At 39.1% G+C, this 20,560-nt stretch overlaps 1 protein-coding gene across 2 annotated transcripts in view; it reads right to left on the reverse strand.

The window, feature by feature from the left end:
* Window positions 1–20,560, reverse strand: part of SIPA1L1 (signal induced proliferation associated 1 like 1) — a 263,833-nt gene that overhangs the window by 83,349 nt on the left and 159,924 nt on the right. For both annotated transcript variants that reach the window (XM_054970694.1, XM_054970693.1), the window contains exons 4-5: window positions 4,187–5,983; window positions 1,247–1,377 (exon numbers count right to left, since the gene is read on the reverse strand). In XM_054970694.1, coding sequence (XP_054826669.1) covers window positions 1,247–1,377; window positions 4,187–5,675 — 1,620 coding nt within the window. In that variant the 5' untranslated portion in view covers window positions 5,676–5,983. The remainder of the gene's footprint in view (window positions 1–1,246; window positions 1,378–4,186; window positions 5,984–20,560) is intronic.

The raw sequence follows: 20,560 nt of genomic DNA on the forward strand, positions 1-20,560 counted from the left end.
CCGACGATGAAACAAGTACCTTCCTGCAGCACGTTACACATACTGAATTTGTGCATCTTGCCAGTGGTAAGGTGCACAATTGCTCCTCTGGTTTAGTCAGAATAAAGGGAAGTAGATGTACAACTTGCTTCACATTCACTTTTTGCTTCCAGTAACACAGAAGGAATCTTTGATTCACTGAAGTGAATCAAGCACCTCTGTGGTAAGGTTAATACATTAATAAGACAAGCCCAATGACCCCCCCCCCAAGTCAACATTTTCAGTAGTTCAGTGTTCCATCTTTATACAGTTTTAAGCAACGCAGCCTCTGTCAAGAGTTGCTGAGATGGCTGCTAGGGAGATCATCCAACATCTAAAAAAAGGTGTGTCCATGAAGTGTTTTTTATGGCATGAGAAACAGATAAAGCAGCTGTTATGCCTATGCCAGGCTTTGTAGAAGAAAGCACAAGTGTGCTGCATTTCATTTCCAAGCCGACTTACAAGAATACTGAGTATGCTTTAGTATATTTAGTATATTTAGATAAAGGTGCATGAAATTAAACAGTGTGAAATGTTCATCTTAAAATGACTAGGGAAACTGCAATAGTTATCTGTGATAATATACCAGAGCAGAAATATGTTCACTAGCCTTGAGTAAGCTCTTTTCTCCCCTTGTCAGAATACAATCCTAAAACTGTAGAGAAACACTATTATTACGAACTGTTCTTTTTATCTTCTCCGTTCTGAAGGGGGATGGTTCAATTATTTTTTTAGCCATTTTTCTGCAAGCAGGACAGAAAGCTTCCTGATTACTGGATACTTAATGGATTCTTAAATGTATTTTCACAGTTCAGTGGCAAGGACTCATTTAAGAGAAGTTGTAACCTTACAAGACTGAAGATCAAGGTTCCAGTTCAGAATGTAGTTATAATCTGAGTTGTTTCTTTCAAAGTCTGTTAAGGCTTAAGGCTTGCTTATGTATTTGCTAGATTATGAACTAGATTACTTAAATATTGGCAAAGTTAAAATCTCCGACCAGTCCTTGTTATACTTAATCTTACATCCAGTTTTGCTCTTCAGTGTTCCACATTAGATCTTTGCTAGTATATATATAGTTCCCATACTGGAACCTCAGAACCCCTTGCACAAAATATCTCCACCGCTTTTGCATAGGCTTTGATTCTACTACTTGAGAAACTTTCTACGCACAAGGAGGGAAACCTTGGTCAAATATTTCTCAGACTTATACTGCCCATATATTGCTTACCTCACTAGTTCTGAAAATGATACGGTAGTTATACTGAGACCCATTTTCTTTAATTTCTTCAGGTTTTTCTCTTCTGATACTGACAGCTACTGGACCAAGGTTCTCATCTGCTCCAAAGTAGTTCCAGTGTTCTTGGACATAGAAAGAATGGAAGATATATACGCAACTCAGGTAAATGTTCAGTTTCAGAACCTGGGCAGATCGTGAGGGGAAGGGCAGAAGGGGTTGCATCAGTGCTTGGTTTTCGTGGCCCTTCTTACATGCCTAGGGTAATGCCAATCACCACCTTGGGGTCGGGTAACAATTTTCCACAGGCCAGTTTGGCTGGGGATCCTGGAGGTGTTTCGCCATCTTCTGGGCATGAAGCAGGGGTCACTGGGGCAGTTGGGGGGGGAGTTGTGAAGTTTTTGCACTGTGCAGGGGGTTGGACTAGATGACCTAGAGGTCCCTTCCAACCCTATGATTCCCATAAAACATTATCTATAGTCCTGCCTTTCTCAGTGAGAGCCCATGTGCAATGGAAAACAATACAGTAAGAACAGTATAATTCATACAACCAACAATGCAATAAGATTTGATTACAAAAATTAGAGCAAAGGTTTCCAAGGCACGGGACAGAGACAGCACTAGTAGCATTAGTGGATGATCTCTGTCTGAATATAGACAAAGGCCATGCCTCCTTACTGCTTCTTTAGGATCTGTCTCAGCCTTTGATACAGAAGACCATGCCATCCTGTTGAGGCATTTAGAAACAGAAGTGGGCATCAAAAGATGTGCCCTGGACTGGTTTAAATTATTTCTCTTGGAGTGGACTCAAGGGTTGCCGTTGGAGATCAGCTGTCTCCAGAATGGGAACTATCCTATGGGGTTCCGCAGGGCGCAATCTTATCTCCTATGTTATTCAACCTCTACGTAAAGCCTTTAGGAGAACTCATTTGCAGCTATGGAGTTGGATGTCATCAATGACACCCAACTCTATATCTCACTATCCAGGTCCCCACCGGATGCAATGGAAATCTTAGATCGCTGCCTGACAGCTGTGGTGAAATGGTTGAAAAACAACAAATTGAAATTGAACCCAGACAAGACTGAAGTGATGCTTGTTAGGAAGGCAGAGATCTTGAAGGACATTGTACTCCCCACTTTCGATGGAGTTCATCTGACCCTTGCAGACTCAGTTATACTGGGGGTTATACTGGATCCAGCGTTATTACTAGAAAAACAAGTTAAGGCAGTGGCAAAAAATGCTTTCTACAACCTCACTCTGGCCTGGAAGATGGCTTCTTATCTTGACACTGCTGACCTGGCCACTTGGATCCATGCTATGGTAACATCAAGGCTTGACTATTGTAAAGCTCTATACATTGGCCTCCCATCTAAGTTAACTAGGAGGCTCCAATTAGTGCAAAATGCTGCAGCTCGATTGTTATCAGGAGCAAGCAGAAGCATGAACATCACTCCCACCCTACAGTCGCTCCACTGGCTACCCATCATTTACCGTGCTCAGTTCAAGGTATTAGTTATTACATATAAAGTGCTTCATGACTTTGGTCCGACATATGGGACCGCCTGCCTCCCTATGTTCCTCCACAGCAGCCTCGCAAGTGCCTGCAAGTCTCCTGCATGTGCCAGGCTGCACACAGGTGAAGTCAGCAGCAGCCCGTATAAGGGCTTTCTCTGTGGTGGCCCCTATCCTGTGGAATGACCTGCCCGAGGAAATCAGAAGAGCCCCCACTCTCCTGGCTTTCCGTAAATGATCCAAAACCGAACTATTCAAAAAGGCTTTTTACTCAAATGGGAGGGCTGTATTGTAGGGATGGGGTAGATGCTTCACTAATGAGTTGGGGATCATAGACTTCATCACTATTTTTGCCTTATATATTATCTGCTGCTTTAAATATGTACTCCTATGTACAACCAGCGGTTCATGTTGTCTAATATTAGTCCTAGAATTGATTATGTTTTGCTCCAGTATTTTTTCTGCTCTGTCTTGGATCCTTGCTAATGCTATGTCTTTTAAACTTGTATCTGTTTACCTTATGGTATTGTATTGAAATGTACTTGATACTGATTGTATTAACCTCATACTGTGTAATCCACCTTGAGTCCCAGTGAGAAAGGCGGACTATAAATGATGTAAATAAAAATAAATAAATAAATACATGATTCCTTCAGTGATCCTTTATGAGTGGAAAAACCTAGCCTGCTCAGTGTGTCTGCAATGAGATTGGACGTCCTCAGAACGTGGATGGTCTGGAGGGAGACACTGTGTTGCACTTCCCAACCCCAAATCGACATGGATTCCAGACAAAGAGTCCTGGAAGCAGTGTCTCCCTGCTTGTTTATGTAGAACATGGTGGCATAGTTGTCCATATGTATTTGGACATGTTAGTTTTGCATAATATCTGCGAAAGAGGTAAGTGCATAACGAGCTGCCCTCATTTCTCTTACCCTTCAACAAAGTACTGCAGATTGTGAGATAGTCACAGTATGCCCCCCCAACCTTCCACTGAAGCATCTATAAACTGTGGCTTTGATTCTTGGGGAACCAAACTGAACCCCTCTAGATGGGCATCTAGCAGCCACCAGTGTAGCAACTTCACCATCACCCTGGGGATGGAATACTTTCTATTCTGTGAGTGTATCAAGGGGTTGTGGACAGACAGAAACCACAGTTGTAAGCCTCTCATATGCAGTCTTGCTAGAGAAATCATCACTGTAGTTGTTCATGTTGCTCAGTCTATTATCTCTACAAGTTTGAAAGTTTGGCTTAAATATAAAGTCTACATTTCTCATGCACACTATTAAAAATACATATATTTTTAACATTATATGTGAATTGTTAGTGCAAATAGGAAACATTCTGTGCATCTGAGTAATGTTTTGAGAACAGTCAGTAAATAGTAGATCATTGTTTTTGCAGGTCGCAAATCTACTCACCTTTCTGATAAAAGAATTTCCGATAATAATATGCACCAAGATCCACATGTTCAACAATGTATCTTTTCACTCTGTCCAAGTGTAACATCAAGTTTTCCTTGGGTACTTCAAGTACAGCTACTCCAGCATTTGTGCAATGAGAGCTAAGAGTAGACTCAAAAGAGGCACTTTCACAGCCACTGAAAGATCCAGCGTTAGATTTAGAAAGGCTGATTCTTCTTTCTCCTTCCCCACCAATCTCATTACGAAAATATGGACAACTCATCACAAGATCATTGCTCTTATCATCTCCCTGGTCCATATTGAGACTTCCTTTGGAATTTAGATCCTCTGTACTGCCCATTGGTGAATTAAAACTTGCAGAATGGGATAATGGTCCAGAAGCCAATGATGCAACTGCAGCAGCAGAAGCTCCAGTTGTTGTATTCCTTCGTTTAATAACATTGTGCCTGTTAACTACCACTTCGTTTAAATCAAATAATATACTCTGAACATCATAATGGGCAAAACACTTCGGGCAAGTCCAAGGCTTCACATTATCTTCTGATCTGCTGTCCTCTAAGTCTGAAGACTTCCCGAGATCTCCTTCACCTTTGGCATTACGCAGCTTTCGAAAAATGGAAGAATCTCCTGTCTCTGATTTTGAACGCCTCTTCAGAGGTTTTTCCCTTTCTTTAAATAATCGGAGGTTTTCTCTTTGAGTGATAGGCCCATCTATCACATCTAAAGAGAACCCTGAACCCTTGCTTCCACTAGCTATAAGGAGTTCACTGAATTTGCTGGTGGCTGGGATTCTCTGGTCAGACTTTTCGTCTTTATAAACTTTCAGTAAGTCAAAAAAACTTTCCCCTGAAGTACCCTGCTTATCTATGGATGAGGTACTGCCATACTCCCTGTGCAGTGATGGTCCAGATTTATAACTGGGTGAGATACATTCATCAAAGCTATCTATATCAAGCTCACTTATAGTAATGTCACTATTACTACGCTGTCTTATTCTGCGAAGAGCTTTCCTAGGAGAACTATGGTAACCATCAGGTGTGAGAAATCTAGAATCTAGGTTCTCAGATTGTCTTGTTTTGTTTTTGAGTGTGTTCTGAATACTCTTCAACATGACAGAGTCACTAGAATTCAAGTTAATAGAGCTCCCCTGACTTCCAGGACTACTCTTTGAAGACATATTATCAAGACAACTTGATGTATCCATTTCTTGACTTGATCTACTGTTTTCTTTGACGTTCTCCTTCCTTGGAGGCCAGTCAGCAATCCTTGCTCTAACTCCCATTTTTGGAACTCCAGGAGTAGAAGTAAGGTGATGAGACCCTTCATTGCGTGGAGGGCCTACTGGAGCCATCATTGAAGAACCCAAGCTGCCATTCTGTGACCTAAAACGCCTCATGTAAAAATCATCCGAATGGATTTTAGAAGTTCCATCTGACAAACCAGCAGCAACAGCCCTTTCAGTCTGGGACCGCTTCAAGCTGGTCATTATTGGAAAACGTGTTTCTACTTAATAAACTCCAGAGAAAAATAGAGTCATCTCTGCTTTTCAAATTTACAACTTTCTTCTGGAGAATATTCTCCAGAAAATACATAGGTCGCATGAGATCCCAGTTCTTATCATTTAACGTAGTGGTTAAATGGTTTATAGATGTAACTCTCTTAGCTATCACTGTTGATCAGTTAACTTCTTATCAATCTCAGTTCTTCCATTTTCACAAGGCATGAAAAGGCATATTTCCACACATCCAAAAAGTCTTTGACCCAAATTGTTGATAATTAAAACTCACTTTACACCTGGAATAAAGAAAGAGGAAGACATGGGTGATTCACACATTTACAGTAGAACATTTATATGTAGTTGCTATTTTCTTAGTATAGTTTCACTACAGAGCAGGGGTAGTCAGAGAAGTATATATTTGACTGCTTTCAATATAAAAGAATACATACTACCTTTTCTATCTATAAAACTGCCCTTTTTTCTTTGTTAACAACTACAGAAATAAAATTCCCATTTAAATCAGCAAAATATACCGTGCGCAGTTCAATGAAGACATATCCTAGGCAAACAATCCAAACATGTTTGATTATAACAACAACATTTGATTTATATACCGCCCTTCAGGACAACGTAATGCCCACTCAGAGTGGTTTACAAAGTATGTCATTATTATCCCCACAACAATAATCAGGTAGGTGGGGCTGAGAGAGCTCCAGAGAGCTGTGACTAGCCCAAGGTCACCCAGCTGGCTTCAAGTGGAGGAGTGGGGAATCAAACCCAGCTGTCCAGATTAGAGTCCCATGCTCTTAACCACTACACCAAACTTGCTCTCCACTTGCTGCTCCCTTCACTTTCTCCAGGACAAACCTGAAAAGTATGGTTCCTTTTGAGGTATACTCTATTATAGATATGAAGACATAATTATTTGTTCAATCAAGTCACACAGAAACTTGGATGGAAAGAGTTATCACTCATAGTAAGAAGGAAAAGGTTAAGAGGAAATGAATCCTTGGAGCTTGCCTCTTTCTGGGCAAGCAACTTACAGAGTTAGCCTCTATCAGATACTCAAACAGGCAAATCCATCTCCTGTTGAGAATCCGTTCAAGAGGTTCTCTTGGCATTCCTGCACTTAGTTTGATAGGTGCTGAGAGTGTAGTGTAAATAGGCAGTGTGATGTAGTGGTTAGTATCAGTCTAGGATCAGCTTGTTGAGGGGTACCCAACACCAACAGAGGGGAGAGCTGAACCATTGGAGTGCCAGCTGGTCATCCCAATAAGTAGCAATATTTCAGCCATGGAGAGAACCCCATTGGCTACTTGGTCAGGGGCCAGCAATACATATCTGACCCAGCAGACATATCTGACCCAGCCAGGGATCAGGAGGGCAACTGTAGGGCTAAAACAAGGAAGGAAGGGGTTAAAACTAGTAGGAACCTGAAGCTACCACTCAATAAGTTCTCCAGCTCTTGGGGGAAGGCCTGCTCTCTTATGAGTGCCAGGGATCTGTGGGTGGACCCACCTCTTCTTTAGACTGTCCTGTATAAGCCACGGACAGGCTGATGAGAATAGGCTGGTCTGAGCAGCAGGAAGCAGAAGAGCCAACCAAGGGAAAGGAGGATAGAGTGAATCTCACCCCCCTCCTCTTTTTTCCCCAGCTGAGGCCTTAAGAAGAGCTGGTAAGCAGCTTGTTGTACAGGGCTTTTGAGTGGATGAAGAGAGCTGGACCGAACCTGACATTGTGAGACCAAGGTTCAAATCCCTACTCTGCCAAGGAAGCTCATTGGGGTGACCCTGGCCCAGTCATACACTCTCAGACTAACCTACCTCACAGGTAGTGGAAATAAATGGAACAGAGGGGAATTAAGTAATGAGCTTTGAGTCCACTGGGGAGAAAGGTGGGGTATAAATGAAGTATAGAGTTCACGATATTTGGTAAGCAAAGAACTGGGGCATCCTCACAGCGATAAAAATGGAACAACAAAATAAATAATAATGTGACACCTTCTAATAGCACCCAAAATCAGTATAATGGCAGCTACTTTACTCCAACTCACCACAAGGGTTTGCTCTGCCGCACTAGTTCCTTCTTACAGCCCTTCTCCTTCCTTTGCTAGAATTCTCATCTCCTCCCTAGTCCCACCTTAATGCTACATATGCTTTGAAGCACAAGAATCAAGGCCAATGATGTTTGTAACTGAAGCCATAGCATTGCCCCCTGACAATCTGTTAGAGCTGTATTACATGTAGCCCACAAGTAATATATTGGAGTTTCTCAGATGTCCCAGGTGACCACATTCTGTTCTGTCAGGAAGAAAAAAAAATAGGGTTGTTGAACCCCATATATTGCTGGTGTGCCACATTTGGCTTAGTGGGTCACAAATTATGCAGGCTAGTAGTAGGCACAGTTAATTTGTTTAATTGCCATAGGTATGTCAACTATCCATGTAGCACTCTGGATTGAAAACTGTAATTTATAACCTCCTTTCCCCCTTGGGTTGACACTTCAGTGATTAAAGCTACCCAGAAAGCAAACCAGCATTTTGAGGCATTTCGATAGATTTCACCTGATGTTCCACAAACAGGATTCCCCCCTTCACAAAAAAAAAGTCCAGAAAACTGATGAAAATCTTGTAACCTGGTGTTCATGTGAATCAGTGAATGAATGTTTTCTATATTTATGAGTTTTTACATATGAAAATAAGAATGTTTCATCTGCTGAGAAATTAAGCACCTTTTGTACTCTAATTTTACAAGGCTACTGAAACAAAAGGCTCTTCCCACATCTTGCTGGCACAAAACAAAACAAAACAAAAAATACACCTCCACAAATGCACCCTGATGGGGAATAGACAAAAGCAAGAGAATGTCAGCATAAAAATCCTGTACTGCTGTATGCACTCTTTAACACAAAGAAGAGGATCCTATTCAAAGACTCAACCAATTACACAAAATGTAGCCTTTAAATACTTGCCAAGACTATGCATGTAAGGATGCTGCTGAACCAGCACCACGTTGACAGAGCAGCATTGTGTACAAATCAAGGCTTCTGACAGTTCTAGGGAAACCGGCACTTTCTTTCTGCAGTCTTCTCAAAAGTAACGAGTGCTTGCTTCCACAGTAATTAAACATCCAGCCAGAACATTTTCTGCCTCCAACAGGAACAAATTCTAATTCTACCCACTATAAACAGCACTGGTACAAAAAATTAATCTGTTCTGCACATATGTATCCCTGTGTGCTTGTGGATGTAAGTAAAATACTCATATTTTAAAGTGCAATCAAATGTATAGCTTATTTATTGGGATATTCCCATGACATGCTCCTGTAATAATTTATTATTGTATGCAATTAAAAGAAAAGTAAGCTTAACATACCTAAACAACAGTTATTAACTGCAAATTGTCTTAAATCTGCCAGCAACACAATGGCTACATTGTTAATGAGGCATTCCAAACATCCCATATTTAAAATGCTTTCCATAAACCAGTTTACACAGCTTAGAATAGCTGGTTAGAAAGTTCTGAAATTCCATTCCCATCTCTAGAAAAACAACTGCTGTTCTACTGTACTTTTAAGATTTGTAAAACATAATCAATAATATGTTTTATTGATGTCTGTGGTTCTTAAAGATAATTGCTAATTTATATACACAGAATAATTTTCAAATTGTCATTGCTACACTTCACACTAACATGTAAAGGAAATGAAATAAGCTGTGTTTCTGACTTCCCTGGCACATCTCTTCCAGGTGATACAAGAAATTACAGTTCTCACATCTAAGTTTTCTTCTGTTGAATTAAAATTAGAGATGGGCACGAACCGGAAAAAAAAGGAACCATATGGTTCGTAGTTCATCGCATTTCCCGAACCACAAACTTTCACGAACCTGCCCTGGTTCATGAACCGATTTGTTTGGTTCATGAAAATGTCACATCCAGGTCAGCAAATCGCCGCTTCCGGATCAGCAGAAGGCCATTTCCAGGTCAGCAGAAGGTCTGCAGGAAGTCCACCCCCTGTTGCCTAGGAAACTGATTCATTGGCACCAGGCTGTCTGCAGTGATGAACCAAAAAACAAAACAAACCAACCAGCCTAAAGTTTGTGGCGGTTCATCAGAAATGGGCTCTGATGAACCGCTGGTTCGTGAACCACAAACCGGCCCGGTTCGTCATGAACGTTGGTTCGTATTTCAGTTCATGCCCATCTCTAACTAAAATTATTCCAGCCTCCTCAGGGCAAGCATATATATGAAAACGAACTTTTATTAAGTAGAGCCACCAGACTTGATCTGAGTCTTTAGAAATCAATCTTATCCAGCTCAGCTCTAAAGGCATAAAGTACAAAAAGCCCTTTGGAGTAAACAATGACCAAAATAATTACAAATTTATGTATTTAAAGTGCTGAAGTGCTCAATGAAATAAATTCAAACATGCAAAATATCTCACTACACATACACAAAAATTTCAACGGTGGTAGGAAGAATAAAAGTTGCTTCATACAATGTATATATCAAAGTGCTTTGAATCAGTTCATAACAGTCCGTAACAGAGCAAGGTTTTGCCACAATAATGTAGATATCAATGGTAGGTGCCTCCTCATGAGTAATTCACGCCGCTTACGGGTTTTGCTGGCATGTAAGGAGTCCAGTCCCGTTTCGCACAAAAAGGCTTCTTCACAGGCAAAACATAACGAGCGTAACATGCAGTATCATTCCACCATTACAATTACTTCCGGATGATCTAGCCAGTTTGGTGCCCCTGGAGCAGCTCTCTTGTTTGCTTCAGCTCTAAAGGCAGGCAAGTAGGCATGGCACTGTAGTTGTTGGGTTTAGGACTGTGCTTTCACTAGTTTCACCTTCTCTTTCTCCACTTTTAAATTGCATTGTTCAGAAAATATAGGGGGTCTCTTCAGAGATCTTCTCAAGGCAGCTCACAAAAATAAAACCTTATTTTACTATCAATTTATTATTGATAATTTACAAGGTTTTAAAATAATTAAAAACCTCACAGAATTATCAATAATAAACGGAGTAATCAAATCATAAAATCAACATTAAGCAGTTTAAAATGACATCCATAAACAACCCTTGGGCTAGACCCAGTCTATTAAAACACCTTAATACTTCAATTCAGTGGAACCACCAAAGCATGATGAACCTCCTTCACCCTACCACTCCCAACCAGAGTCGATAAAAATCAATGATTTTTTAAAAAAATAAAAATAAAAAAATAGGATTTTTAAAATTTAAGTTCGATTTTTAAATCGTTTTTAATAAAATGTTTTTTGAGGAAAATCTATCTAAAGATAGTTTTCTGTTTAAGATACATTATAGTCCAAAAGTTATCATCATAAAATAAGGATTAGTTTTTTATTATGTAGCATGAAGCTGTATATTCATGCCGTATTTAAAACTTTTGGTAAACGAATTCCATTAAATCATTCACAATGTCATGCCAGAGGTTTCTGTAAGATTATTGGGCAATTTTTCTATCTAGAAGACATAATCACAGATGCTTGGTTTTACAGTTTTCAAAACTGTGAATTTGTGTTAGCAGAGGTCATGTCTCTTTTTCACAGCAAAATGGTTATAAAATAACATACACAGTTGAGAAAAAGACCTTAATCCCATTGTTCCTTTGCAAATCTTTGTACAGAGAACCAACCCCTTACCTCTTAAGTGCTAAGTTTCAAAAAATTCAATGAACAGAAGATTGTTGGTAGTAGAATAGATCTGCACAAGAAGCTAAGTGTGAGGAGTCTTTATGTAGAAAAGGAGTCTTTATGCAGAAAACCATTGATTTAAATCTAGTCTTACTGATTTGATTTAAATCGATTCGATTTAAATCAAAACCACCAACACAGTCAGCCTGTATAGGATACCACTGACAAGTCCAGAACAATCAACAGGGACATGCTCCCTCTCATCTTCCTTCAATTAAAAGAGAATTTTTTTTGACCTGGTATCTAAAGGATAGTAAATTGGTGCCAGGTGAGCTTCAAGGGGGCGGCGGGATCATGGATGAAAACAGCGAGTCCAGCTACAGGCCAGGCCCAGCCACCACTTGCTCTGGCATTATATGGAAGAACAGAAAGTTGGCTACTAGGTGGCCAGGGATCCCTTCTTCAGGAAGCCCCCCCTTTCAAAGCACTCAGAACTACACAATCTCTCAAAGAGGAATTATCTCCCAGATCCAATCAAAGAGTCTTATCTGGCAAGATTCTAACAGCCACGAAGAGCAGGGTTGAACCTACATGGGATGGGTTGCATGCTTCTAAGCAGCTTGTCCTCTTCACTGGGCCTCACCAACTAGAAGTTATCCAAATATCAAGGCAGGTAGCACTCCAGTATTATCCTGAGATTGAAATGAACAGTAGCATGTACACATGGCAGATTTCAGTGATTTTATCTGCAAAATGCATTGCAAAAGAGTCGCAGAAAGCCTGATCCTAATGAGTAGCATCAAAGGTACCCTTCTGATCATAGAAGACATTTTCCATTCATGGAACAACTCTCTTCTATATATAGAAAACTGCTCTTTGGATCAAACTCAATATAACCCACTGGAAAATTTCTACATGCCAAATATAATTTGAAAAGTGAGTATCTGGCACTAGAAACCATAAGAAAAACTAAAAAGGGTAAGGAGTAAATTCAAAGCTCTAAGATGGTTCTCAGGTTTCTTCTTTGCTTTTAGAAGTTTTACGAGTCTTTTATAAAGAAGAAATCCAACTGCTTGTTGCTTATTTCTAGGGGAACTGCTACATGCTCTGTTATACATGGAAGCAAACTGGAAATTCTAAATATTTGAAGAGATAAGTCTAATTCCTGTTCTAGAATCACCTGTGATCTCCCAGTGTTGTTGTACTTTGTCAATGATGGACAAAACGAGAAAAATGTTAAGAACTAAACCACAGTGAAAGTTATGAAACTTAATGACATATACAGTAAGGTAACCTACTCCGTAACTAGAGCTTCTGCTAAAAGAATAAACAAATAAGTCATTTACATACTGGAAGGGAGAGGAGAGAAACAAGTAAAGGCAGACCATGTGATATTCTAGGGTGGGGCTTTAAATTTAATAATATTGTTTCTTTAGCAGTCGAAAAGAGCAAGAGTCCACAGCAACACCCATAAGACTAACAAAATTTGTGGTAGGGTATGAGCATTCATGAGATACAGGTCACTTGTTTAGATTGTTTCTCTAGTTTGGGAAAGAGCTAGTGAGAGAGTGGCTACACTTTCAATATGTTTTAGATTTTTTAAAATTGTTGTAAATCATGTTGAATTGCACTAGCTGGAGAGTTTAGTAAACGGGCTCATTTATGGCTAGCAACATTAGACAGCAGCTGCTTGACCCTTTTGTGCATATTTGTACATGATGAATGTTATAGTTATAATACTGTTTTATAGGGTTTCCCCCCAAAAAAGCATAAAGAGACCCCCATGATGGAATGGGTTTTAAATGCAAGGATTACCAAATGCTGCATCTAAAGAGTGGAAGGCAAAGGGTTAAAACAACGGCTTGAAGGGAGGATGATTGACATGATGCTCCCCCCTCTGTGATTGGCTAGTGAGAACGTAACAAATTGGAGCTGACAGGATTGTCAGGAGAGAGTTAAAGCTTGGAATCTGACTAGGGAGGGTCAGACTGAGAATCCTCTGTGTGAGAAAAAAGAAAAAAGTTTGCCCTAACTGGAACAGCTTAAGGTTGATGAAAAGCTTTTAGTTGATGAACTAATGTGGGAAAGCCAGCACTAATTTTACTCAGACAAGACAGAACTGGGAGTGTGTACTTGTCAGAAGAAACGGGTGGTAAAAGGAGACTCCCCTTCAGCCAAGAGATCAGAGTTATGTCTTTAGTAGAAGAATAATTCCTTCCAGTGTCTGGAAAAGGGGTTTTGGCTCTGTGGAGTAACCTGGGTCTAGAGTAAAAGGAAAAGAGTGCTGTGCTGAAGGCAGAATACCTAAGCTGTGAAATGAAATCTATGATGTAACCTTGTTTAAGTAACTTGAAACTATCCACCTCTCACTTCTAAGATCTGTACATACTGAAACTAAGCTCTAAGAAGACTATTGTACCTACTGTGCCTAATGTGAAGTATTCTGTTCAACAACAAAAAAAAATTAGCTCAGCTTTCCTTTCCCTGCCTATTTACATACCAACCCTGCCTGCTGAATAAACTTGCTGTTATCTTTTTGAACTTTACTTTGCCTCTAGTGTCATTTCATTTTAAAGACGACATGGGCTTCTGCTTTTCCGTTATTTACTTTTGGGCTGGAATATAAGCCAGATTTATATACATATGTAAGTGTGGGACAAAAGGAATTCTAAGTTACACCCTATACACACTACCAGAATCTTCCCAGCCCAAGCAAATAACCTTGTCGGTTTTGGAGGGAAAATCTGCCTCACAGTAGGGAGTGAGCTATAGACCCCAAATTCTATTAGCATGACAAAAATGATAATAAATAAAACTGCACTGGTTTGGTCATAACAGGAAGGAATATATCAGTTTCACTTATCTACACAATTACCGAGGAAGTTTGGAGGCAGAGGTAGTGACGTGCCTCAAGTTCAACATGCCATTCACTATACTATACTGGCTCTCAGCCCTATTATCCTTCTTCAGCTTCCCAAAAGTCTTTTGTTCACAAATTAAATGAAGCCAGTCATCCAAAACATGAAATTTCTAATTGTCTGGTCACTAAGGGTGAAAGGGAAATTTTGACTGGTGAGTAAATAGGAAATGGCCACAGATTACAGAGAACACGAGAGGGGAACTTGGGAATGATTATGCAGTACTTCCTGACAGTCTGAATCTTGAAGGCCTTGCCTAGCTCCCTTTGCTAGTCTTAGTAGAAGGCAACTGAATAGGGTTCTTGCAAGGTTAAGATCTTCCCCTTCCCTGGGGAGGCACCAGCTCCACCAGTATGTTATTGGCATCAGACTGACGTGCAGAAAAAATATAACGATGAAAGGTGGCATATAGTAAGTGGGCAGCTATTTCATGTGACTAAGCAGATCTAGTAAAAGATGTTATTGTGTATCATACTGTTGTGTGTTATTGTGTATCATAACACCCACAATCTTTCACAGTCCTGTATCTCCTCTTCTTGCCTACCTCTATCACAGAGACCTCAGGAAAAACTTAATATTCAGGAAGAAAATTCCATATGAAGAGAAAACAAAACAAGTTGGATAGGAACACAAGGAACATTCCACATTTGGAAAAGCAGAGCCTGCTCTTCAAATACGGACTGAATAATGATGAATTCGGTGAGGGCATAAATTGAAAGCATGTGCACATGCAGGATTGTGTGTCCATACACTAAGCAGGGTTTGCAGTGATTAGAAGAACAAACTTCACCATGCATATTATTTCCAGGTCCTTGCAACCAACCTCAACACGCTTCTTTCTTTCATTCATGCAGAACATTAGCAAAAAGAAAGAAATGATGTTGTTGAAAGGTTTTGTTTTTTAAAAAAATTTCGGAATTTCTACCCCATTTTTCCTCTTAAGAGCCCAGGAAAGTTGCCTCTGGTTGCACAGCCAAGAAATTCTCAAGGTAAGACTCACGTAGCTGTAAACAAATATGCAGATTTTGCTTAATTTTAATCATTCGTCTAACTGCAGCTTTTGAGCTTTCCTGACAAAAAGTAACTACACACAGCTGGTGTCTTTGAAGACCTAACCACACCCCTAAAAGCAACAATTAAACAATACATGCTTCATCAAGGGAACAGAAAACAAATTAAAACTTAAATGGTACCAATTTTTGTATGAAATTCCCCTCCCTGAAGTTAACTAACACAAACACATTTCCTAGATGCTAATTCACTATTTGTGTCCTTCTAAAATCTTCTCTCTCACATACACTTGATCTCTGAAACAACAGTTATTACAATATAAATACAAGGTTAATTTAATATATCATTCCTATATACATTAATTTCTTTTGCTTTGATTCCACATCTAGCCCAAGTATGAACATAAACTCATATTGTGCAACGATACTGTAACGATGTATTGTTGAAGGCTTTCACGGCCGGAGAACGATGGTTGTTGTGGGTTTTCTGGGCTGTATTGCCGTGGTCTCTACGGGGAGGAAACATTCCAACAGACCCGGAGATTGGAAACACTTCGGAACAAGAAAGCACATCTACTCTGTTCTTTAACCTTTCTCCTACGCTGCAGGGACACAAGAACCATTCCATCCCAAGACCACGGCAATACAGCCCGGAAAACCCACAACAACCATCGATACTGTAACGCTTTCTCAGTTATGCTGGGATTAATAATGTGAATAATTCTCCATATTACTAAATTAAAGCAGAGCAAAATTGCTTATAATAAGGAACATTCAAAATGTATTTTAAAGTCATATTCCCCAAATAAATGGAAGGAAAAGAGAATATTCATCTTAGGGATAGAAATCTGGCTGTAGGTAAATATGTTAAGGTAAATATGTAAGTAAATATGATGCCATTTTCCCTCTCTTTCCTGTCATAGGCCAGGGATGAAACTGTTGGCGAGAGACTATACTTCAATCCTGTTTTGTCTAAAGTATATTTGTGAAAGTCTGCTGTGATACAGTTTGAGAACATTTGGGTTAAAGAGATCTTGCCTAATTGCACTGTATGTGCATAAACACATGAGAAAGCTTGTGCACTTCTCTTTACCAGAAGTAGAAACTGCCCCCCCCCCACACCTCACCCCTATCACAGAACAGATCAACTTTGCATAGAGAACCCAACAACAGTTTTGATAAAAGGTTTACAAGCCTTTATGAGCAGAAAAATACTCCTACTACATGAAACATTTCCGAGAGATATCCCATCTTCACTAAGTGACTTTCTATTGTATTTTCATTCACACATTCTCAGCTCCAAGGAAAAAGCTACACTATCAACAAAATTGTATGCAGGTTTGTATCAGTTCTAGCTGTGGTGATAGGAAGAAAATTTTGTTTGAATGCTCTCTCATTTATAAAACTCTCCTTGCACACCTAGTGTCATAAAAATTAGCATGCGCTTCCTGAAATACAAGAGGCACAGGAGTGTATAACACTCTGTATAACTCACTGAAAATTAGAAGCACAACTTTAGACGCTCCCACACGTGTGGAATTTCGGTCCAGGAAGCTGTTCAGAAACAAACATCAGGCCTTCCTCCCTTTCCTTTCCCAGCTCACTAGGTAATTTTGCAGCAAGAAACTAATCTTTGCTGTGGCAGATCTCAGCTTCCTCAAGAGCTGCTAGCTACCAGTACACATCATCAGCATGCCCAATACTTAAATTTCTCTTCAAAGGCTTGCTGTGTCTGTTGACACCAGAATACAAGCTGCAATTAACCCAACAGAGATCCTGGGTGAGTAGTCAACTGATAAATTTGTCCAGACAGTTCAAAAACCACTATGAAATTTCATTTTGGCCAGAAAGTATTAGCACTCAAAGACAGAAGTGGTCTCCAATATTGACTGCAACTTTTCTCTAACTAGGACGGAGTTAGCTACAGTGCCGAGTAGGATGGAAGCACCCTACATTGGATGCTTTCTTCAGAAGCATGCGCTTTACTAATCATAATCAGTAATGGAAGATATTGACATATGTTCTAAATTATGGATGCCCACTTTTTGATACATACACATTGCACAAACTATTTGACTTAGACTCCAATAAAAATCCTTACAAGCAAATTACTTACAGTACTTGTGTAGGTGTATGCCTGTTCCTCTACATCAACAGCTTTAGTCAGCTTTCCACACTATTTTTACTGCAATTCATTATATAAAATTATGCCAGTAACATTCTACAGAAATCTAGTTAACTCTCAATAAGAAAGAAATCCACAAATGTTACTAGCCCATAAAAACTAGTATTAGTCCACTTGTAGCCCAAAAGAAAAAGGGAACTATCTTCTGTAAGATTTTCTTGCATGGACCCTGGAGAAAAATCTTTCAATAAGCAGAAGACTAAAGTGTTAACTAAAATATGTAAAAACATAGGATCAAATGAAATTGGAGAACAAATCAGGGTTTAAAATAGAGAAAAAGGTAAAATACTTGAGTATTACTTTGTCAAATATGAACTGTATGTTATTCCAAAATAATTATATTAAGACTTGGAATCAAATTAAAAGGGATATGTCAAGATGGGATAAAATTCAACTATTGCTGTTAGGAAGAATAGCTACAATTAAAATGAATGTTTTACCTAGAATGTTATTCTTATTTCAGACAATTCCAGTTCCTACAACTGAGGCATCATTTAAACAATGGCAAAAGGATATATCGAGATTTATATGGCAAGGCAAAAAACCAAGGGTTAAATTTAAGGTTCTGCAGGATACAAGGGAACGAGGAGGTTTGGGCTTACCATATTTGAGATTATATTTTGCTGCTAATTGTTTGGTTTGGATGAAGGAATGGATTTTGTTAAAAAACAGAAGACTATTGGATCTCGAAGGGCATGATTTAAAATTTGGGTGGCATGGATACTTATGGAATCATAAGGCTAAGGTTAATACAGAGTTTAATCATCATTACGTCAGGCGTGCCATTTTGAGAGTATGGAATAAATATAAACTTAGGTTTTGTTCGAAAATACTTCTCTGGCTATCATTGCAAGAAGCTCATTTTAGAAGGGAAATGGTGAGTCCAATTAAATGGTTAACGTATCGTGATTTGTTGGAATTTTCTCAAGGTCAAGTTAAAATTAAATCAAGAGAGGATTTAGTAGCAGAAGAATATATTTGCCAATGGTTTTCTTATATGTAAATTCTGGAAAGACTTAAGTTAGACAAGAGATGCTATGACTTTGAGCAATTTAAAACTGCATTTGAAATTGCCCTCTGTACAAGTGATAAACATGATATTTCTAAAATGTATGAACTTCTGTTGATGTTTGAGATAGAAGTAGTAGTAAAGGAATATATGGTTAAATGGGCAAAAAATTGTGGACATGACATATTAATGGAGCAATGGGAAAATGTATGGACAAGAGGGTTGAAATTTACATTAAGTTCTAGTATTAAGGAGAATTTCTATAAGATGATGTATCTTTGGTATATGACTCCTGAAAAATTGGCTAGAATGTACAAGGATGCTTCAAATGTATATTGGAAATGTGCTAAACAAGAAGGGTCATTTTATCATATGTGGCTGGACATGTGAGAAAGCAAAAAGTTTCGGGTTGCAGATACAATCATTGGTTCAGAAGATTTTGAAGGTCAAAATCCAGTTGAAGCCAGAGACTTTCTTGTTGGGAATGATGAACAGCCAGTTGGAAATAAGTTTTGGAACTTTATTTTTATATATGATCATGGCAGCCAAGAGTGCACAAAAATGGAAAAATGGAAATATTGCATACAATGGAGGAATGGTGGAAAAAGTTTTGGAGTTTGCGTCAATGGCAAAACTTACTTCACTGATTAGAAAAAAGACATTATCTACATTTTTGGCTGAATGAAAACTGTTTACAGACACTTTATATGAAATAGATAATAATGATTTGATGATATCTGGATTTATGGATCAAGAATCATGAACAATAGAAAAAAGAGGGGTCTTATGTTTAACATAGAATAAGTGAGACTTTGAAAACAATATACATTTGTCATGGAGAAAATCAGAACTCAACTTGTAGTTTTGGGTTTTTTTCTTTTCTTTCTTCTTTTTCCTGTCTAAGTTGTATTTTCTTTTTATTATTATTAGTTGCACATCCTGTTTGTTTTTTCATGTTTATATGTACTGTTAGTGTGGTTTTTTAGATTGTTGTTTTTTCTTATCTTTTACAACAACAACAACAACAACAACAACAACAAAAGAAAATTAATATTTGGCATTTCAAGCTTGCTTTCCACTTGTGCAAAGAGGCCTGTTTGCTGTACACTTTATTGTGTGAGCAATCATAATCCTAAAACAATGTGCAAAAGTTAGAGAGGCCAGAACTCATGCTGATCTCCAAGAAAATCCCCTTAAACCTAGTCATCATGCTCCAACTCCAGACTCAGTTTTACAGGAGCTTCCTGCAGTTATTTAATGGTGAAAGCAGGCTTTTGTATATGCTCTATTGTTTTTTCCCCCTTTTCGGTCAACCTAAGGACGCTAGGAGACATGGTCCTTCACAGACACACACTGACCTCTGAAAGAAGTTTGAAGCATGAAATGAAGAAAACTCAGCTGAAATCAAGAATTTTTTCACTAATCTTAACTGTGAAAGTACCATCCTAAGCAAAGTTACACCTTTCTAAGTCCGTTAAGGCCAGAACTGGATAATATACTATGTACCCTTGCACAGATGCCAACCACCGGGATATATCAGTTTCATTTTGCATTCTGGTCTATCCTCATGGAGTAAGAGCAACATAAAAATGGGAACTAAAAGGCCAGTGGAGTGTCCTCCTTCTTGAGCAGAATTCAGCATTTCCATTTGTGGAAGAAGGGGTGCTGATTTCTGCTCCTTCTCCTCTTCCACAGCATACCCTAATTTTGCCACCTATGTTGTTCCTGATGATCTGCTAATCCCAGGAACAAAACTTTGAGGAGGGGCAATGGGCTACACCTGGAGAGAGAACTAGGAAAGTCCCACCTCACAAAATCCATGGTTGGTTGGATATGTGCCATTACACGTTCTGGGCTCATCTCAACTGAGATCAAGCTGTTTATATCTTTCTACAAGACTGGAGAATATTTTACATAGTATTTGAAAATGCCCACTGAAGCCAACTCTGGCTTTTTTGTCCTTCAATACATAGGACTACTTGCTATTGCTACAAATAATATATCACAAGGACAAGAATTAAAGCAACTATAAAACAGGCAGCAAAGCAATATGGTACACCTCACAATGCCTTAAAAAGAGGTCTTCAGCTGGA

This window comes from Eublepharis macularius, chromosome 2, assembly GCF_028583425.1.
Source record: "Eublepharis macularius isolate TG4126 chromosome 2, MPM_Emac_v1.0, whole genome shotgun sequence".
NCBI lineage: Eukaryota > Metazoa > Chordata > Lepidosauria > Squamata > Eublepharidae > Eublepharis > Eublepharis macularius.